This window comes from Erinaceus europaeus, chromosome 14, assembly GCF_950295315.1.
Source record: "Erinaceus europaeus chromosome 14, mEriEur2.1, whole genome shotgun sequence".
Taxonomy (NCBI): domain Eukaryota; kingdom Metazoa; phylum Chordata; class Mammalia; order Eulipotyphla; family Erinaceidae; genus Erinaceus; species Erinaceus europaeus.
In genome coordinates this window covers 68125357-68148296 of record NC_080175.1, presented here as the reverse complement: position 1 = coordinate 68148296, position 22940 = coordinate 68125357, and the positions used below count along the sequence as shown (strand labels likewise).

At 42.4% G+C, this 22940-nt stretch overlaps 1 protein-coding gene and 1 non-coding gene across 2 annotated transcripts in view; one reads left to right on the top strand and one right to left on the bottom strand.

Moving 5' to 3' along the window:
- SPATA16 (spermatogenesis associated 16) overlaps window positions 1-22648 on the top strand; it is a 331768-nt gene extending 309120 nt beyond the window's left edge. Inside the window, exon 11 of the mRNA XM_007517989.2 lies at window positions 22407-22648. Within this exon, the coding sequence (XP_007518051.2) occupies window positions 22407-22529 (123 nt within the window). The 3' untranslated portion in view covers window positions 22530-22648. The remainder of the gene's footprint in view (window positions 1-22406) is intronic.
- On the bottom strand, window positions 17041-17176 carry LOC132532911 (small nucleolar RNA SNORA70). Its single transcript, XR_009544826.1, has one exon. It is a non-coding gene; the product is annotated as a small nucleolar RNA SNORA70 (small nucleolar RNA).
- Window positions 22649-22940: the final 292 nt, after the last annotated feature.

Here is a 22940-nt window from a genome sequence, read left to right as displayed (position 1 = left end):
ACACACTGATGGAGTCGTCTGCCCAGGGAAATCCTATTAACATCATGGTAGCATCTGGAACATGGTGGCTGAAAAAGAGTTAACATATAAAGCCATACAAATTGTTGATTAATCAGGAACCTAAAGGCTGGAATATTGCAGATGAAGATTTGGGGTCTCTGTTTTGGAAATAGCTAGTAGGTCTATTTTAGGTATATTCCAAAGGGCCCATGACTTTATTAGTTTTTTGCCTGAGCCTGACATCTGATATGTAGGTGGACCCAAGTTATTGTCTGGAGAGATGATATCATGACTGGAAAAGGGACTAGGAAGCTGGATCAGGGAAGAGAGTAGCTCCCAAATATGGAAAAAGTGTATAAATATTGTTGACTATAAACCCCATCGATTTGATCTGGGGCCCATATTCAGTATAGGCGCCTATGTAACCTCTACATCCCTGTAGGTCTGAACTTGTATTCTGTGGTCACGAGTAGGAACATTCCGAGTTGCACCAATTTCAGGACCCATCTTCCTCAGATGGTAGATAGAGTATGTTATCCAACCTCCCTTTGGAGGATGGAACATTCTCTACCTTTGTTGGTCCACATTAAGGGCATGCTTTTCTCAGTTCATACCAACTGATACTGTATCTGCTGATCCCAACCTATTCAATGCAATGAGGACCACCTCGGCATGCTTCACTTCGGAATGTGTCCGGAGACATAAGGTGTGGAATGTCAACCCTTCAGCCTCATTATTTGGATGAGACCTTTCCTTTCTCATAGGATTCCTTAATTCCATTTCAGGTGGTCCACTTCCTAACAAAGCCCCAAAACCTACATATAGACCAGGTCCCATGAGATAGGGCAGATGTACACATGTATCCCTAAGTTAGGGCAAAATATATACCTTAAAGCAACAGTGCACAACAGTTTTACAGTGAGTCAGTAAATGAAGCAAGCAAGTAGAAAGGCCTAAAAAGACACCTTAAAGTACCTAATGAAATAGTTTCTACTTAGACATAGATACCCTCCTCACCTACTTCCTATTACACTTCCCTCAGTCACTCCAAAGCTAACCTTATCAAAATAAGGACAACAAAAGCTGAATAAGGGCAAGAGACTGGCATACTTCAGTAATCAGGGAATACTTCAGTAGTCAGGGAATCCTGGGATTCCCACATAGACACCATGAGCCTAGACCTCAAAGAGATCCCTCTCTCCATTATCACTGGTCATCTCCATCAGGAACAACATAGTGGACCCCTTTGTGGGCCCCTAAAGGGTCTTGCCCTCAATGTGAAGCACACATTTCTTATGTAAATGTGTCCATAGTCACATGTCCATGATGGCTTCCTTAATAGTTGGGGGGTCCTTTAAATAAGTAAAGAGGGACCTTTAAATGAAGCTTACATGCCTAGCAGAAGATGCTTCAGGGAGAATATTATTATCTCTCACAGAACTGCCATAGCAATGTTGACCATAGTCTGTGGGTCAAAGCCCTCACAGAACAGCCCAGATTCACAGACTCGAAAGAGAGATTCCACATCTCCTTGGTGGTACAGAAAATGAGATGATGAGGATGAGGATGCTGCTGCTGCTGCTGATGATGATGATGACAATGACAACAATGACTATCTTGGAGGCAAGCTCCCCAGAGCTGTGACCTGATGTGACACTGGAGCACTAGCTGTAAAACCTCCCTGCAAGCAGCCAGAAGCGGGTAGGATAACCAAGCCAAGGCCCCCGAGGTTGGCAGACTGCAGGGCTGCTCCACCTCACTGCTGGTGTCTAGAAAGATTCACTGGTGAGCAGCCAATCTTTCCAAATTAAAAGCCCTGGTAATGAGCCTCGCTTTCTAAATGGAAACTCCTGAGAGGTCTTTAGGAAGATGTGAATGGGAAAAAATAGGGTGCCAAATTTTTCCCAAGGGCTTCGCATGTGGGGGAATGTGACTCTTCAAAGGATGATCAGATCACTTTCAGGCAATTCCAGTAGCAAGTAAGTAATTTCCTTTTACTGCTACCAAGTTAATTTGTATGTGCAGGAGAAAAAAATAATTTTAAAAAAATCTAATTGTATGAACTACGCTGTGTTCTCAGCCCACGAGAAGTTGATATCAGGATTGCCACCACCTCTGAGATCTGTTCTCTATAATAGAAACAGCTGTTGTACCTAATGGAAACACTTGAAATTTTCATCAGAAGCAGAATTATAGCAGCACCTCCCGGCTCCTCGTATTGAAGGAGCTGTCAGAATCCCCGTTCTCCGACGCGATTTTCAGGGCTCCTCTGCTTTGTTACAGGTCTATAAAAAGCCCATGGGGTGGGGGGAGTTGGGCAGCGGGTTAAGCGCACATGGTGCGAAGCACAAGGACCTGCGTAAGAATCCAGGTTCGAGCCCCCGGCTCCCCACCTGCAGGGGAGTTGCCTCACCAGCGGTGAAGCAGGTCTGCAGGTGTCTATCTTTCTCACCCCTTCTCTGTCTTCCCCTCTTCTCTCCATTTCTCTCTGTCCTATCCAACAACAATGACATCAATAACAACAATAATAACCACAACGATTTAAAAAAAAAAAAAGGGTAATAAAAGGGGGAAAAAATAGCCTCCAGGAGCAGTAGATTCATGGTGCAGGTACCGAGCCCCTGCAATAACCCTGGAGGATTAAAAAAATAATATAAAATAAAAAGCCCATCAGGATGATGTGTGATTCCTGAGTACTGACCGTCTCATCTGCACTGAGATTTCTCTAAAGAATTTAAAAGAATGAGACAGGTGTGTCATTTCTCAATTCACCAGAAATAAAATGAATCCCTTACAGAACGTTAAGAACTTGCTCTGATGTTGGTTTGGCTTATAGAAGGTATTTCCTTCCTAGTAATCAACTCAAGAAACCTGCAGGGGTGACTTGATCTTGGTGCTCCAGTCTCTGCCAGGCACTTGTGACTGTGAACCCCTGGATGTTTGGCAGGTGGGCATAGCACAGACCCCTGACCCAGGTCCTCATGAAGCAACAGTCAGAATGAGAAGACAGAGGAAATCACCTGAACTGATGGCTAGAACCATACCCTAGGGAGCACTTCAACATGCTGATCCTGTGTCTTGCGATGTAAGCCCCCAAAGTTTGAACCCCAATGCAGCATAACAAGTGCCAAAGCACACGACAAAACTCTGATGCTGTCGTATCTCTCCTTCTTCTCTCTCTCTCTCTCTCTCTCTCTCTCTCTCCCTGTCTATCTGAATGAAAATAGTGATCTGACATAGTGAAATCATGCATGCACAAGTACCCAGCTGCAAAATTTTATAAAGTAATGGAGGTAGGGGTTTGTGCTATGGCACACTGGGTTGAATGCACACTTTATCATGCACAAGGACCCAGGTTCAAGCCCCCCAGTCCCCACCTGCAGGGGGGAAGCTACATAAATGATGAAACAAGGCTGCAGGTATATGTCCTTCTCTCTCCCTCAGTATTTCCCCTCCTCTCTCAATTTCTCTCCTATTAAATAAAAAATATTAATTTTAAAAATGAAAAAAGGAGGGGGAGATTATTGTCTTGAGGTTATTATCTTGACTTGTCAGTGCAGGTGGTTTGCTCTGTCTTCTCATCATGTTTGTTGCTCCATGAGGACCCAGGCCAGGAACCTGTGCTGTACAGGCCCAGGAAGCATCTGGGAGTTGACAGTTACAAGAGCCTGGCACAGGCTGTAGCACCAAGAGCAAGGCCGACACCCAACCTTCTTCTTCTAGCGTTTGCCCTTCTTCCGTAGCCAGTCAACAGCGTCAGGTTGAGCCTGATGTAAAGTTTCGAGACCTCCTTTGAATCTGGAGAGGTGGCAATCGTTGGCTATGTGGGTCATAGTCTGTCTGTAGCTGCAGGGGCAATTCGGGTCATCTCTGGCTCCCCAGCGATGGAACATAGCGGCGCACCGGCCATGGCCTGTTCGATAGCGATTGAGGAGGGCCCAATCATAACGTGCTAGGTCAAAGCCGGGTTGACGCTTGCAGGGGTCTGTGATGAGGTGTTTGTTCTTTACCTCAGCTGACTGCCAACTCTATTTCCAAGAGACTGGAACAGAGAAGTTCAGTGTAGGCATAGGGGACCAGATTGGGTGACGAGATGTCAAGCATTGGACAGGGTGGGCGAAGATATCCGCGTATATTGGCAGGTCCGGTCGATCATAGACGTGGGAAATGAACTAAGATGCTGCCGCATCCCGACAAATATCTGGCGGGGCGATGTTGCTAAGAACTGGCAGCCATGGGACCGGGGTGGAACGGATGGTTCCAGAAATTATCCTCATGGAGGAATATAATTTGGAATCGACCAAGTGGACATGGGGGCTACGGAACCATACTGGGGCACAGTATCCTGCAGTGGAATAGCATAATGCCAGAGATGATGATTGTAGTGTGGAAGCGCTCGCGCCCCATGAGGAGCTGGCCAGTCTTGCAGTGATGTTATTCCTCGCGCCCACCTTTGCTGCAGTTTTTATGAGATGTTCGTGAAATGACAGGGTGCGATCGAGGGTAACGCCAAGATAAACTGGCTGGGCTTCATGCCGGATTCTCGTACCGCCAAGCTGCACATTAAGCTCACGTGAGGCCAAGGCATGGTGTAGGTGGAAAACAGATGATATCATTTTTGCAGTGCTAGGGATTAGTCGCCATTTTTTACAGTAATCAGATATCAGAGACATGTCTTTCGTGAGTGTTTCCTCAAGGATGTCGAACTTTGATGTCTGAGTTGCACAGCAGATATCATCGGCGTAGATGAACTTCCTTGAAGAAGTTTCTGGGAGGTCATTGATGTAAATATTAAATAGCGTAGGAGCCAGAACAGAGCCCTGGGGGAGGCCACTTGAGACAGGTCTCCATCTGCTAGACTTGTCACCCAGATGCACCCGGAATCTTCTGTTTTGGAGAAGAAACGATATAGTGTTGGCCACCCATGGAGGCAGGCATCTTGAGATCTTGACTAGGAGACCACGGTGCCAGACCATGTCATAGGCTGCTGTGAGATCAACAAAGACAGCACCCGTCTTTAAATTCTTCTGGAATCCATTTTCAATGTAAGTTGAGAGGGCCAGGGCTTATTCGCTGGTAGATCTCCCTGATGGGCTTTCTCTCAGGCCTGCAAACCCTAATCTAACAAAGTTGTGTCCTCTAGAAGGCTTCAAAGCAAAGGTCCTAAGAATGTTCCCTTAAATGAGGATTTCAATGCAAGAAAACTTCAACAAAATCAAATGAAAAGAATCCTAACAGAAGCTGTAGAGCTAAAGAACACAATAGCTAAACCAAAAATATACCATAGAGGGAACAATTAGTAGGAGGACAAAAGCCAAAGATCAAACCAGTGAACTTGAAAATGACTTAGAGAACATCATAAAAAAATTGTAAAGAAAACTAATAGAAAAGGAAGAGAAACTTTGAAAATAATGAAAGTTGTAGAACAATATCAAGAGAAATTGTATTCTCATTATAAGGATGCCAGAAGAAAGAAACAGAATCTTTTTCTTTTAATGACAAAGAAAAATAAGTAATAAATAAATCTAAGGCCCAGTGAACCTTTCTGAACAATGCTTGGAGATAAATAGAGTCTTTAGTAAAAGTTGTAATTCTTATAAATGTGCCAACTGTTTCAAGTTTGAATGTTCCTAATGTTCTTCTCACCAAAGAATTAAGAGAAAGGCTTGGGCATCACTGTTGAGTCTATTTAACTCAGAAAAAGACATTATTTGTCCTTCATTTCCAGACTCTATAAACACCATACTGAAAAGATAAGAATTGAATCTGGTGTCATATAAAGTATTCTCTTGAGTACGTGAGATAGTTCAACAAATAGGACATAGGACTTTTCATGTGTGAGGACTCAGGTTTGATCCCCAGCACCTCAAATTCCAGAGCTCTTCAGTGCTCTGATATCTCTCTCTTTCTCCCTTTCTCTCTCTCTCATTGACAGAGACAGAGAAATTGAGAGGGAAGGGGGAGATAGAGGGAGAGAAGGGGGCCAGCCAGTGGCACAGTTGGTAAGTGCACACACTATAGTGCACAAGAACCCAGGTTCAAGTCCCTGGTCCCACCTGCAGGGGGGGGAACCTCACAAGTGGTGAAGTAGAACTGCAGGTTTCTCTCTGTCTTTCTCCCTCTCTAACTCCCACTCTTCTCTTAATTTCTCTCTGTCTCTATCCAATAATAAATAAACTTATAAAATAAAAATATTTTAAAAAGAGAGAGAAGGAGAAAGAGAGACACCTGCAGCTCTACTCCACTACTCATGAAGTCCAAGGCTTTACACTTTACCTTTGTAGGTGAAATGACCTGGGGAAGCACAGATCTGGGAGATGAGCCAGGAGCCATGGCTGAGGGAAAACAAGAAAAAAGCAAATCAGAGCCTTTTATTTCCTTCCCACAAAAGCATTCAAACCTGGGCCCTTCCAGAAGCCCTTCCAAGAGAGATTACCTTTGTGGCATCATCATTCATCCATTGGCCAGTCCCCTGAGCTGGCTAGTGTGTGTTGAGACAGGAGGCTATATCCCCCAGCATCTCTTCAAAGATTCAGCAGCTGTGCCACTCAGCTGCAAAGCCTTTCCCCCCAGCAATCAGGCTTTTCCTCTGTCTTGTACTTGAAGGAGTCTCCACAGATTTACAGCAGTTTGATTGTGCATCTCCTCTGCTGCTGGTTGTGGACTTCCTCATTAACATATCCCCAGATCCCTTTACAGTGTACACTCCGGTCACTGCTGAACAGTTCTGTCTGTGGCATCATACAGACAGTGCAGAGAAACTTGAGCGCTCTTGCTGCTGATCACCCTGGGGGAAGGGAGTAGGAGAGGCAGAGGGGACAAGCGAGGCAAAGTCCAGGGTGCTGAAGAGGCTGGGTGCCAGGGCTAACTGTGCCAGTGTACCTCCTGGCTGCAGCCTTAGTGGGAGATACCCCTCACTCCAGAGGCCCAGCAGGCAGGCCCTCCTTCCTGACTGAACCTGAATCCTAAAGTGATAGAAGCTGCAGAAGGATTAATTCTCCAGAGTTGCACACAGCTGAGCCATGTCCAGTTTCGGAAAGTGAGACAGCTGAGGGAGCCTTGGCTGTGTCTACCCTGCCCAATATGGTGAAATGCTACAGGTCTGTGTGATTACTTGCATTTCTGATTTACACCAAGCAACATCTTTCTCCTCTGACTTCAGAGCAGATGTGTGTGTGTGTGTGTGTGTGTGTGTGTGTGTGTGTGTGTGTGTGTGTGCTGGATTTGTCAAACACATGCACCAGCTGCAGTTGCTGGTTTCTTACTTCCCACCTGTACTTAGCCTTGCCTCCAAGACTAGGAATGCCTCTCTTAGACTCGGTTGGCTGAAAGTATTGATATTTTTTAAATGTTGATGATTCTGTAGGCTTCTGCAGCAGAGGCATTTCAAATCCTCGCATGGCCTTCCTTAAGGGAGCATGTAGCCAAGGGCTCTGCCATTTCTAGCCAGGAGCTGATCTGGAACAAACAGAGCTAATGAGTCATTGTGCTCCTGTGTCTAATAAAATTCTGTGTCACCCAGCAAATTATTGAGCTGCTTGAACCTTGCTTTTGAATATCACAATGAAAGTCATAGTAAAACTTATTACAGATAAATAATGAAGTTAATAATGTAATAATGACAAGTGTTAGGCCTAGTCGCCGTGGCTGTCTTAGTGTGCACCAAGCACGTTCCCATAGTTGATGACTGTAGCAACTCTGTGAGAGAGATGTCGTATTTCTTCTCTGAAAGACAATGCATGTAAGAGAGAGAGGAGATAGAGGGAGGGGAGGAGGGAGAGATAAATAGAGTTAGAGAGAGAGAACATCAATGGAAGAACTAACAAGAAAGCAAGCCTAAGTTTCCAATAATAGAGTTTGATTTTTTTTAAGTCAACTGGGTTTGATTTCAAATCAGATTTGAGTCAGTGGCTCAATTCCTAATTATTAGCTACAATATTTCTGTTACCCAAAGTCCATGGCAGAGAAGGCTGGGGAGACCATGTGAACCCAGGACCGTGTGCATAGTAACATGCGTACTCAGCCAGGTACACCACTGACCAGCTGGTGTGTGTTCTTTCATGAGGGTGTATGAGGCTGGTGCTTTGCCATTCCCGGGCTAAGACCAGATTGGACAATTCAAACCAAAATCAGTGCAATTTCATAAGATTTTATTTGTGTTCATAATTTGAAAGGTTTTATAAATAAAAACTAGTCTCAAAATTATGTAGAAATGCAAAGTAAACAAAAGAGCCAGCACACTTTAAGAAAAAAATAAAACAGGAAGGTTCTTCCTAAAGACTTTTTTGTTTAAATTTCTTTATTGGGTAATTAATGTTTTACATTCAACAGTAAATACAATAGTTTGTACATGCATAACATTCCCCAGTTTCCCATATAACAGTACAACCCCCACTAGGTCCTCTGTCATCCTTCTTGGACCTGTATTCTCCACACCCACCCACCCCCACCCCAGAGTCTTTTACTTTGGTGCTATACAGCAATTCCATTTCAGGTTCTACTTGTTTTTGTTTTTTTTTCTGATCTTGTTTTTCAACTTCTGCCTGAGAGTGAGATCATCCCATATTCATCCTTCCATTTCTGACTTATTTCACTTAACATGAATTTTTCAAGGTCCATCCAAGATCGGCTGAAAATGGTGAAGTCACCATTTTTATAGCTGAGTAGTATTCCATTGTGTATATAGACCACAACTTGCTCAGCCACTCATCTGTTGTTGGACGCCTGGGTTGCTTCCAGGTTTTGGCTATTACAAATTGTGCTGCTGTGAACATAGGTATACACAGATCTTTTTGGGTGGGTGTGTTGGGTTCCTTAGGATATATCCCCAGGAGAGGAATTGCAGGATAATGGAGTAGGTCCATTTCTAGTCTTCTGAGAGTTCTCCAGACTGTTCTCCACAGAGGTTGGACCAATTGACATTCCCACCAGCAGTGCAGGAGGGTTCCTTTGACCCCACAACCTCTCCAGCATTTTCTGCTGTTATCTTTTCTGATGTATGACATTCTCATAGGAGTGAAGTGGTATCTTGTTGTTGTCTTTATTTGCATTTCTCTGACAATCAGAGACTTGGAGCATTTTTTCATGTGTTTCTTGGCCTCTTGGATCTCTTCTGTGGTGAATATTATGTCTATGTCCTCCCCCCATTTTTGGATGGGGTTATTTATTTTTTTGTTGTTGAGTTTGGCAAGCTCTTTATATATGTTGGTTATTAAACTCTTGTCTGATGTATGGCATGTAAAGATCTTCTCCCATTCTGTGAGGGGTCTCTTGGTTTGGGTAGTGGTTTCCTTTGCTGTGAAGAAGACTTTTTTTTTTTTAATTTATAAAAAGGAAACATTGACAAAACCATAGGATAAGAGGGGTAAAACTCCACACAATTCCCATCACCAGATCTCCATATCCCATCCCCTCCCCTGATAGCTTTCCTATTCTTTAAACCTCTGGGAGTATAGACCCAAGGTCATTGTGGGGTGCAGAAGGTGGAAGGTCTGGTTTCTGTAATTGCTTCCCCTCTGAACATGGGCATTGACAAGTTGAGCCATACTCCCAGCCTGCCTCTCTCTTTCCCTAGTGGGTCGGGGTTCTGGGGAATCGGAGCTCCAGGAGACATTGGTGGGGTCGTCTGTCCAGGGAAGTCTGGTTGACATCATGCTAGCATCTGGAACCTGGTGGCTGAAAAGAGACTTTTATATAGCAACAGTAATCCAGACTTTGTAATATTACCGAGTGATAGATACATAAGTCAATTAAATAAAGTCGAAAATCCAGAAGTAGGTTATCTCCAAATGATTTTTTTAATGTAAATCTATTCAGTAGATGAGTGATAGCCAAAGTCAAATGTTACGTAAAAACTGACTCATGTGTAACACTATGAAACTGTCAAAGCCCAGAGGAGAGAATCCTTGAGATCTTAGTCTAAGCAAAAAGGTTTTAGAGTCAACATCAACCTATGAAAGTCTAATTGATAAATAAGAGTTCATAAAACTGTTAAATGTTAAAAAGTCTAAACTGAAAACATAAGAAAAGGCATTCTAATCAAGCTAGAGAAAGTATTTGTGCATCACATATCCAGCAAAGAATATTTAAATATTTCCATCCAGTAAAGAACTTTCAAAATTCAACAGTTCTTCTTCTAGTGTTTGCCCTTCTTCCGTAGCCAGTCAACAGCGTCAGGTTGAGCCTGATGTAAAGTTTCGAGACCTCCTTTGAATCTGGAGAGGTGGCAATCGTTGGCTATGTGGGTCATAGTCTGTCTGTAGCTGCAGGGGCAATTCGGGTCGTCTCTGGCTCCCCAGCGATGGAACATAGCGGCGCACCAGCCATGACCTGTTGAATAGCGATTGAGGAGAGCCCAATCATAACGTGCTAGGTCAAAGCCGGGTTGACGCTTGCAGGGGTCTGTGATGAGGTGTTTGTTCTTTACCTCAGCTGACTGCCAACTCTGTTTCCAAGAGACTGGAACAGAGAAGTTCAGTGTAGGCATAGGGGACCAGATTGGGTGACGAGACGTCAAGCGTTGGACAGGGTGGGCGAAGATATCCGCGTATATTGGCAGGTCCAGTCGAGCGTAGACGTGGGAAATGAACTAAGATGCTACCGCATCCCGACGAATATCTGGCGGGGCGATGTTGCTAAGAACTGGCAGCCATGGAACCGGGGTGGAACGGATGGTTCCAGAAATTATCCTCATGGAGGAATATAATTTGGAATCGACCAAGTGGACATGGGGGCTACGGAACCATACTGGGGCGCAGTATTCTGCAGTGGAATAGCATAATGCCAGAGATGATGATCGTAGTGTGGAAGCGCTAGCGCCCCATGAGGAGCTGGCCAGTCTTGCAGTGATGTTATTCCTCGCGCCCACCTTTGCTGCAGTTTTTATGAGATGTTCGTGAAATGACAGAGTGCGATCGAGAGTAACGCCAAGATAGACTGGCTGGGCTTCATGCCGGATTCTCGTATCGCCAAGCTGCACATTAAGCTCACTCGAGGCCGAGGCATGGTGTAGATGGAAAACAGATGATACCGTTTTTGCAGTGCTGGGGATTAGTCGCCATTTTTTCAACAGTAAACACATCAGTTAATTCAACTGAAAGCTGGCAAAAGACATTTTACCAAAAAGAATGACAGGGAGCTAGGTGGTGACACACCCAGTAGAGCACACACATTACCATGCACGAGGCCTAGGTTCAAACCCCCGGCCCCTATCTGCAAGGGGAAAGCTTCCCTATAAGTAAGGTGAAGCTGTGCTGTAAGTATCTCTCCCTCTCTATCTCCCCTTCCCTTTCAATTTCTCTGTCTTTATTTAAAAAAAAATACAGGTAAACACATTAAAAGATGTTCTCTGGGCTTGGCAGTGGCTCACCTGGTAGAGTACATATAGAGCAACGTGCAAGTACACTAGTTCAAGTCCTCAGTCTCCACTTGCAGGGAAGTGGGGGGATTCATGAGTGGTGAAGCTGGGCTGCAGGTGTTTCTTTTTCTTTCTCCTTATCTTCCCCTTCCCTCTCAACTTTTCTCTGTCTCTATCCAAAATAAATAATTTTTTAAAGGGATGTTCACCATCATTAACCACTGGAGATAAACTGTGACCACTGTGGGAAAAGTCACTACATATCTATCAAAATGGTTAACACATTCAAAAAGGGCAACATTAAATGTTGATGAAGATATAAAGACACTAGATCATTAATGCATTACTAATGGGGACGGAACGGGATACAGTAATTGTGAAAAAATATTGCCATTACTAAAAAACAAAAAGTTTTCATTTATGCAGTATGATGTGGCCCAGCAATAGCATCTCTAAGCACTTACCCTACAGAAACAAGTCTTACAGCCACACAAAAACCAATATACAAATGTTCATTGTAATTTCCTTTGTAACAGCCTAAAATTGGTAGTTATCTAGCTATCTTTCAAAGGAAAAAATAGTTAAACTGTTGTGAAGCCAGGCCGTGAGGTGCTCTGATACAGCACATGGGCTCACAACAGGAATTTGGACACAATGACCATATGACTGACAACAGGCTGACAGACTTATATAAACCAAGTCATTTTAACTTCCAAGAGGCCAGAAGTCCGGCCCCTTTTTTTCTCCCAGCTCCCTACTTTACTGTCTGTTTACAGTGCCCTGCATGGCTGCTTCTCCTAGGAACTGAACTCATGTAACTGAGCTAACTGGTAAACTCCGACTCTCCTCTGTGGCCCGAAAGAGTAACCTATATATCTGCCAATAATTGCCTAGCTTGCTGTTGCTAAAATATGTCATTCCCTACTGCTGTACTGCCATGTAATAAACCTTGATTGTTTTAAACCACGCCAAGCAGCCATGGCAAAAGTGTTTAAATTTATAGGCAAAGTGTTTAAATTTATAATTACAATAATGAAGAATACTACACAGCAATAAAAAGGAACAAACGGTTATACACAGCAACCTGAGTATCCTCAGAAAAATGTGACATTACATGGAATATGATTCATGTACACAACCTTAAAAAAAGACAGATATGAAGATGAGTAATATGTGAATGCTTGCCATTAAGGAGTGTGGATCTAGGACGTAAGTGGATTGAACTATAAAATAGAAGCAAAAGAGATTTTTGTGATAACAGGACTCTTCTCATCTGAACTCAATCAGTGTCAGGATCCTAACCATAATATTCTCCTAGAATTTTGCACAATGTTACCATGGGGACAGAGTGCATAAGAATGAGACACGCTCACCCTGCAACTATGGACCTCTAATCTTTGACAAAGGTGCACAGACTATTAAATGGGGGAAGGGGAGTCTCTTCAACAAATGGTGATGGAAATGTTATGCATGTACAAACTATTGTATTTACTGTTGAATGTAAAACATTAATTCCCCAATAAAGAATTTTTTTAGAAAATGGTGTTGGAAAAAAAAAGGGTTGTAACATGCAAAAGAATGAAACCGAACCACTATCACCAAACACAAAAGTAAATTCCAAGTGGCTCAAGGGCCTGTTTGTTAGACCAGAAACTATCAGATGCTTAGAGGAAAATATTGGCAGAACTCTTTTCCATATAAATTTTAAAGACATCTTCAATGAAATGAATCCAATTACAAAGAAGACTAAGACAAGCATAAACCTATGGGACTACATCAAATTAACAAGCTTCCACTCAGCAGAAGAAACCAATACCCAAACAAAGAGACCCCCCACACACACACACACACAGAATAGGAGAAGATCCTTACATGCCATACATCAGAGAAAGTAGTAGCAACAAATGCTGGAGAGGTTGTGGGGACAAAGGAACCCTCCTGCACTGCTATTGGGAATGTCACTTGGTCCAACCTCTGTGGAGAACAGTCTGGAGAACTCTCAGAAGGCTAGAGATGGACCTACCCTATGATCCTGCAATTCCTCTCCTGGGAATATATCCTAAGGAACCCAATACACCCACCCAAAAATATTTGTGTATACCTATGTTCATAGCAGCATAATTTGTAATAGCCAAAACCTAGAAACAACCCAGGTATCCAACAACAGATGAGTGGCTGAGTAAGTTGTGGTCTATATACACAATGGAATACTACTCAGCTATTAAAAATGGTGATTTCACTGTTTCCAGCCCATCTTGGATAGAGCTTGAAGAAATCATGTTAAGTGAAATAAGGACCTCTCCATGGCAAACGCTAGAAGAAGAAGAGGACCTCTCCAGATTCAAAGGAGGTCTCGAAACTTTACATCAGGCTCAACCTGACGCTGTTGACTGGCTACGGAAGAAGGGCGAACGCTAGAAGAAGAAGAAGTCAGAAACAGATAGATGAATATGGGATGATCTCACTCACAAGCAGAAGTTGAAAAACAAGATCAAAAGAGAAAACACTAAGCAGAACCTGGACTAGAGTTGGTGTATTGCACAAAAGTAAAAGACACTGGGGTGGGTGCGGGGGGAGTACAGGTCCTGGAAAAGGATGACAGAGGACCTAGTGGGGGTTGTATTGTTATGTGGAAAACTGAGAAATGTTATGCATGTACAAACTATTGTATTTATGCTCGACTATAAAACAGTAATCCCATAAATCCAATAAAGGGGGGGGGGGTAAAAAAGAATGAGACAAGCTCTTCCTCCATTTTTTAATGGGTGCATATGAATCCACAATTATCTCAAAATGAAAAGTTAAAAAGCATAAATATATATATAAACCTTCCACTAAATGCTGCTGTTGGATGTTGAAAATTAGTCTTGTAAACGTCATGGTATGTGTGTAGGCTCCTGGGTAAAGTGGTAGCAAGGTTTTATGATGTTCTCCAACTTTAAGTTTAGTCACTGTTATCATGGGCATTTTCAATCAAGAACTGATACTACAGTTTAGTAGGAAGATTTGGATTTTTGTTTTTGTAGTTCTCAAGACTAGACTCCTCATATAATCACATTTTACTCTTATGATTAAAATACTAAATAAACAGCAAATTCATGAAGTGAGAAGGGAGAAGTATGAAGCTGATTTGTTTGTTTGAAAGTTAGCCAAAATAAGCAAAGGGAAAAGTGCTTTAATGTGAATAGTCAAAACAATTCTGTTTCAGGAAACTAAGATTATTTTAGAAATTAATTTCAAGCCTCTTTGAAAAACCATTGTAATTCTAATAAGAATTAAAATTCCAACCATTTTGGGTGATAAATATTTAAAAGCATTTGGCCTGGAAACTAAAGTGGAACACAGCAAAGAAACAAATGTTATGGAATTCACTGTAGTGAGGCAGAATGTCTGTTTTGCTGAATGGAGTTGGGCCCTCACTGCTAATCGCTGGAAACACATTCTCATTCTGTAATCACCACTACTGTCATATTAACCTGACATGTTATTCTCAAGAACCCAGTTCTTATTTCATCTACTTTTTTTTTCCTTCTCAAAAACATCTTTAAAACTATACTATGAAAAAGCCTTTCAGCACTCAATTCCTGAAGCAAACAAACACCTATATTGGGGTATAACCCTCTCTTCTTGGTCTATTATAGATTGCTGGAATAGAAAATAAAGTCCCAGTTCAAGTCCAGTGTCTTCCTGCCTGTGTTTTCTTGCTTCAACTCAACTTTCTCATTGCCATTATTTATTTATTTCGTAATTTATTATTAGTATTGTTATTATTATTATTACCAGAGCACTGCTCAATCTAGCTTATGGTGGTACTGGGGATTGAACCTGGGGCTTTTTGTTCCTCAGGCATGAAAATATTTTTGCATAACCATTATGCTATCTCCCTACTTTTCATTGCCCATATTAGAAAGTACCCACTCTGGTTTCTGAGGGATGTTCTGAGCCCATGCCGCCATCAGTAGATACTTTACTATGGAAAGTTTCAAAAGCATGTCTGAGAAGAAAATTCAAACTTAACTGAGGCAGCCTGGGAGGTGGCAGAGTAGATAAAGTGATAATTAGATAAGTAGATAAAATTCATAAGCATGAGATTCCAAGTTTGAGTCCTGGCATTGTGTATACCAGAATGATGTTCTGGTTCACACTCTCTTCCTTCCTCCCTCCCTCCCTCCCTCCCTCCCTTCCTTCCTTCCTTCCTTCCTTCCTTCCTTCCTTCCTTCCTTCCTTTCTTTCTTTTTTTCCTCCAAGGTTATCGCTGGGGCTTCATATCTACTCTATGAATCTGAATGGCCTGGAGCCCATTTTCCCCATTTTTATTGCCTTTCTTATTGTTATTATTGTTGCTGTTGTTGTTGTTGTTGGATAGGACAGAAAGAAATCATGAAGGAGGGAAGACAGAGAGAGAAAGAGAAAGATAGACACCCACGGACCTGCTTCACCACTTATGAAGTGACACCCCCCTCCCTGCAGGTGGGGAGCCAGGCGCTCCAACCTGGATCCTTATACTGGTTCTTGTACTTCATGCCATGTGTGTTTAACCCTCTGTGCTACGGTACGACTCCCACTCTCTCCCTCTTTCTATCTCTGCTCTCTCTCATAAGTTAGTCTTCAAAAAAAGAACAATATAAGAGGACAGGACTGCACTGACAAATCCACTGCATCCAAAGGTCCTATCTTCCTTCCTATCTTTATCTCTTTCTTCTCTTTTTTTTTTTTGTTGACTTTTTAAAAAGATTTATTTATGGGTTGGGACTAGCCATCATGCTGGTGATGCAAAGAAACTCTCATGGCTGAGTCTCCAAAGCCCTAGGTTCAATCCCCAGCACCACTATGAGTCACAGCTGAGCAGTGCTCAGGGAAAAAGAGAGAGAGAGAATGAACCAAAACATCATTCTGGCATGTGACACCAGGAATAGAGTTCAGGACCTTATTCTCAAGAATCCAGCGTTGTTTTTTTTTCTTTTTATTTATTTTCCCTTTTTTGTTGCCATTGTTTTTTATTACTATTATTTATTATTATTATTTTACATTTTTATTGATGTTGTCATTGTTAGATAGATAGGACAGAGAGAAATGGAGAGAGGAGGGGAAGACAGAGAGGGAGAGAGAAAAACAGATGCCTGCAGACCTGCTTCACTGCCTGTGATGGAACTCCCTTGCAGGTGGGGAGCTGGGAGCTCGAACTGGAATCCTTTCGCTGGTCCTTGCGCTTTGCCCCACGTGCACTTAACCTGCTGCACTGCCGCCCGACTAACTTTTTTTTTTAAGCAGGATCTTGATTTATTGTAATTGATTAAGAGACACCTCTGAGGCTCTCAGGAGTGCAAGGCCCACCACTTGTCCAGGGGACCATGGTTGGGGATGTATTGACTTCACAGCTGGCTGGGATGGGGCGCTTTTCAGCCGCCATGTCTTCAAATTCATCTGCATTAAACTTGGTGAAGCCCCACTTCTTGGAGATGCAGACCTTCTGGCTCCAAGGAACTTGAACTTGGCCCTGTGGAGGGCCTCAATCACATGCTCCTTGTTGTGCAGCACAGTGCAGATGGACATGATGACCTGGCCAGTGTGGACTCTGGCCATGGTGCCCTGGGGCTTCCCAAAGGCACCTCGCATCCCTGTCGGAAGCCTAAGGTTAGGGACAGCAGGAGGTCACAGGCATAAAATGAACACAAAGTAGGAGGGGCTGTCTACAGGGTCCCTTAGGGCAGCCTATACAAGCAACAGGCTGCATGCACTAGCCAGGAGGCTGCTGTTTGCAGCCACTGCACACCGGGCACCTTGGGGAGGGCAGTCTTTCTCTCTTCTTTCTTTCTGCCTCTCTCTCTTTTACTTTTTGATAGGACAGAGAGAAATTGAGAGGGAAGGGGGTGCTAGAGAAAGAGAGAAAAGGAGAGACACCAGCAACACTGCTTCACCATTCATGAAGCTTCCCCCCTGAAGGTGGGGACCAGGGCCTTGAACATGTACATCACTACCTCCCTAAAAGCCTCTTGAATCAGGTTCATGCAGTACTTTTCATTTCCTCACTGATTCATTTATTTCTAGTCTTTCTGGTTGTAGTCCATGCCACACAATGGCACCAGATTAGTCTTTCTAGGCACATAGCTAAATGATTCCACCTTCTTACAGATGGCCCCCGATGATGTTCTGCAGTATAGCCTCTATTCCAAGTCTTCTGAAGCACACGCCTATGCTGTAGGTTACTTGGCTTGTGGGCTTGCCCATGTTCGCTCCTCTAGCAGGTGCATCTCATCCCAGCAAAGACACATCTTTCAGAAGCCAGCTCCTCTCATCACCTCCAACACACCTCCACATTCCTTGAGACATGATTTACTGCACAGAAATTTTTTGCTAGCAGAACGTTGTGTACATAATTCTCAGGTAAACAGCTATTCTTTACTGTAATCATTTTTTTTGCTGTTTTTCTCCTATCTGAATGTGAATTCCCCATAAACAAACATCTTGATTTTTTCCCTCTTTTGTTTATCACTCTACTACTATGCTGACTACATAGATACATAATAAAACTTTGCGTGAAAGAATAGATGTGCTTGCTTTGAAATCCGAATCAACTGGGAAATTTCCTGTGATGTATGCATCACTCTATCTAGTTACCTCCATATCTCTTCCTGATTTGGGATTTTTGAGCTTTGTAGCAATATAGGTTCAATTTTGAGACATCTTATTTTTCCCAAGACTGTCTTCTCTTTTAGAATTTCATGTTTTTTCTGATCTTTTCAGATCTACATTAGATCACAGTCGTATGAGAGAATTGAAGGGTGCTCAGAAGTGAGCTGGTGATCATTTCCTTAAAATTAAAAGGAAGATGTAAAAGTTGTCTAAATCTTTGGTAGGTGAGACTCTGCTCAACATCAGAACTCCAGCTCCCCTCCAATCATCTGACACCCCAGAATCCTCTGCACACTCATTTGATCTAATGTCCATCACTTTGTAATGCCAGGCAGTACTGGCTCAAGAAAAATGTCATCTCATTTTGCAAATGGGAAAATTAGTCTCACAATGACCAAGAAGCCTATCTGATATAGCTAAGCAAGTAGATTCCATATAGAAAAGGCAGTCTAATATGGCCTCTGCTGCAAAAACGGACTCATTTCCTTCCTTTTGTGTGTACATGTTTCTTTGTGTTTTATTTTCCCCAAGGGCTGTATAGAAACCTCTATCATTTACAATCTGTTGTTCTTCATTATATGAATGTATTCTGTCTTCAGCTAGCATTTGTCTTTACTTCACTTAAAAAGAAAAGAAAGAACTAGCTTTACTAAAAACATGTTGCTGCTCTCCTAAACTTCGATAAGCACAGAAGCTAAAATGGACTTACATTACCACATATTGAGTCATTCATCTAGTGGGATAACCTATGAGAATAATCTTTGATTCAAAAATCGGAGTGTGCATATTAAGACTGCACTATGTAGCTCTGAAATGAGTACAAGTCATAGACCATTTAGGTTTGGCATGTCCTCAGAAATTACTCACTTCAACCCTTTCATCATCAAGGGTTATTAAATAATAATTCACAGAGAGGCCAAGTAACTCCTCTGAGGTCCTTGACCAGGTTTGTAAACCACACTAACAGCAGAACTCAACACCCTCAAATCCTTGTCCAGCACCTATTCTATTGATAGCTCCAACTGTTTCAGGCATAGCAACCACGCTGTGTTATAAGTTGATCTTGAGTCTCCCAGCTAAGTGATAGTCACAGAATGATGGCATGCAGTAGGAGAGACTGGTAGGCAATGGGAAACAATGTCTGTTGACATGCTCAACATCAGGCATGAAAGAACACTGGTTTCTAAATATCTTCAACTCTATTGTCAATTACTAGATTACTTACACCTACCATATTCTAGGTGCTAGAAATAATGGACAGTGTGGACACATGTTCTACTTAATGGATGTTAAAACTTATATAGGAAGATAGATATTTTACAACTCTTTATAAAAAAAAAAAAGTACATTTAAAAATTATAACATGCAAAGAAATGGGTGGACTGCTGTAGTTGGATGTCACTTAAGGACCCTACCTGGGCTGGGTTATCAAGAACTTTTCTGAAGCACTGATGTTAAACCTAAAATTCAGAAGATAAGTAAAACTTCTGCTGGGAGTGTTCTGTTACAGGGCATAGCATTAAGATGATCAGAGGTACAGAGGACACAGCACTGGTACCCCACAAGAACTAAGAGATATACTCAGATAATCAGACTAATGACTCAAAGGAACCTAAATCACTCAGAACTGTGCAGGCCATGTTAAAGGATTGGGAATGTTGGTTAATTGTGAGGAGCCTCACAAAGCACCAGCATTCCTGATACTATGGCCTATCTACATAATCATTGTTTTTCCTGAGAGATCCCCACCCATTCCATTTCTTTGATCTATCTTCTTTCTACCTCGAGACCCTCCCTGCCTGCAGGGTAATATTAATCCTACCAGTTAAAACCCTCTCAACAGGAAGTTGCTAAGGAAGTTCCTACCTTTCCATCCCACTTTTGCTCTCTGATCAATAAAGACATTGCATTGCCACTCTACCATGAGTTCATGAGTCGTCTCTCCTGCATCACTGAGTGAGTAGCAGCACAGGCTGGCTCCAGTCGAGTTCTCTCCAACTCAGAGAGTACACGCTGAAGAAGAGGCACCCCCATGCTAGCCCAGCATGGGAATTCATGTTAGTATTTTTAAGCAAAGAAAAAATATGATCAGACTCACAATTAATAAAGATCACACCCAATATAGTTGGGAAAATGTGTTGAAAGGCCAGCTTGTAAATGGACCAAGTAGTGGATGACCACAAGGGTCAGCTGAGACTTGAATGTGGCTTAGACTTCTCAGCTCAATCCAGTCTCCTTTCTCCTCCACACCTTCTGTTTCCCTCTTATCTCAGCTAATGAATAGCAGCCCAGTTAGTCAACACTGCTTTTAATACATAATTTTTTTAAGGCAGCAGTCTCTTAATGGATGTTCAGAAACAATTATGTTTCTATATCACTGAAGGAAGCTTGTTTTTCTGCATTAGGACTGTAATTTTAAATTGTATTTGGGCTAATTGCAAACATTTCTAATTGTAAGGAGCTTTGATTTAAATGATACATTTCCAGTGCCAATAATATGAGTGAGTCATCAACTCAACCAGTGAAGTAACATTAAAGTGCTATCCATTATGTTTGTTTTGATTATGTCCTATGTCGATTTTTTTTTACTTGTGATTTTGGTATAATTTGAAGAGTATAACATGTATGTAATATTGGCTTCATGACAGATCCCAAAAATATCCTTTCAAAGCATTGTTGTAGTGGTCAGACGACATGAAGACCAATGTGCTTCGGGAGAAATTTATATTTTTTAAATAGGTTGTAAAATAGAACTGTTTCCACAGAGGAGAGCTGTGGGCTTGCTCTGGCCAGCTGAGGCGAGGGTCAGAGGCGAGGGTCAGTGCAACCCCCCTGGGAGTCCTGGGGTAGCTCTGCATGTCGAGGGTAAAGTGCACAGGGAGACAAGCAGTCAGCCCTGGGAGAGCCTCAATGGGGTAACTCGTTTATTGAAAGAAGAAGCAGGTAAATATATCCATGACTCAGGGGGAAGGTTGACATAACCATTAACCCAAACACAGAGCAACACAATGCATAGTCACATTTTGGCCAAGAGACTGTTTGATCACAAGTAAAAGGTTACCATACAAGGTTTGGTCACAAGCTTTACAATGTACATTTTTCTGGAGGTAGATTGCAGGCACTTCAGGGCAGCAGAGGGGGAAAGGGAGGCAGCTGAGTAATCAGGATGTTTGCTAACAGTTTTTAGGTTAACCACACATAGTAATCCATGGCTTTTGTTTTAAGAGGAGAGGAGAGGCATGTGCAGAAAGGTAGCCCCCATTCTGGAGAAGCCATCCATCATTAGTTCAGGAAGTCAGAGGAACCTGCCCTTGTCTCAACCTGAAGGGAGGGTTGAGGGTCAACTCGCTTGGATCTCATGAAAACAACAGCCTGGACTTTCCAGGACAGTGAGCCCCACTCTCCAATAGAGAGCTGCTTTATTTTCTTATGTAAGCCATGGGACAGTTAACATCACCTGATAAAATGTAAGACTAAAGCATAACATATACATAAGTGCAACCATTTATTATTCTCTTTTTTGACAATATGAATTACCTTCTGGATATCATCCTGAATGATAAATCAAGTGATTTAAAGGTAAACCTCAAAATTGGAAAATTGAAGTTGTAAGTGCTTTTATCTTAAGTAGATGATATGTTCATGCACCTTGAATAGTAAGTAACTGTGACAGTGAGCTAGCTCTTCAGTGAGTGGATGTCAGCTACTACAGATTACAGGCCCTGGGAGTCAGCATTAGCTATGAATTGTTACACCACCTCAGCATATATGTAAATTGTTTTATTCTGTAGTTCCTCTGACAACTAGTATAATGCACATTCAGCCAACCCTCATCGAGTAATTATGTTTTCTTTGGAGAAAATCTAATAGCTCATTTTTTAAAAAGAACTATTGCTTTGTATGATTTTTTAAAATCTTACTCCCTGGGATGCAAAACATTTTTAAGAAAAAAAATGTTTTTAATTCCTCTTAATGTAAAGGAAGAATAGATCTTACTCAAAGTAGGATATATTCATTTTTCTCTTCAGTCAGCCAGTGGTTAAGCACATGCCAGATTCTCTAGTTTAGATGAGGGTCTGAGGGGGGAACATTTGTATGTTTCCATTCTTCCTTTCAATAATAAACTGATTTTTCACCAGCCATTTCTTCCTGAAACCCCTGGTTTTACTGGCCCCATCTCTACCCCCTCTGTGCAGGACTGTGTGGCAGACAGAGCAAACTCCTGCCTGTCTGCTCCTTACTCCCCAAGCTTGAAATGGAAACAGAAGGAGGCTTTTATACTTAATTGTTTCCATCTCTGCCAGTTTTGTTCCAACATGGTCCTGGATGTATCATTGAATTTTAAGTGCCTCGCTGTTCTCATAATTATACCCAACCCAGGAAATCAAATCTCCTTACATCCATTTCTTTCTTCCAGGTTGGACGAATCGAAGACTTCCTGTACCAGCTAGAGGATAGCTTCCTCAAGTCTAAAAAACTGAGAACTGCCAGGAGACAAAAAACAAAAATGAAGAGGCTTCAAGCTGTGCAACAAAACTAGTTACCCGGGAGCAGATGCTACCACTAGGATGACCCCAGAGAGGGACAAAGGTGTCCCCCAGCAACAAAGTCAGGCACCTTGATTGGCAGCAATAAATGTTCTCAGCAAGTTGCACTTGACTTTGTTCAGATTCACCTTGTGTTGTTGAATGGTTTACAGCATAACCGTTGCTGCCTATTTCACCTTTGTTTCTTTTATTATTTTTTAAGATTTATTTATTTACTTATTGGATAGAGGCAGCAAGAAATCGAAAGGGAAGGAAGTGATAGAAAGGGAGAAAGAAAAAGAGACACCTGCAATACTGCCTCATCACTCACAAAGCTTTCCTCCTGCAGGTAGGGACCGACAGGCTGGAGCCCAGGTCCTTGCACATTGTAACATGTGCACTCAACTGCCCCCACCCGTTTTATT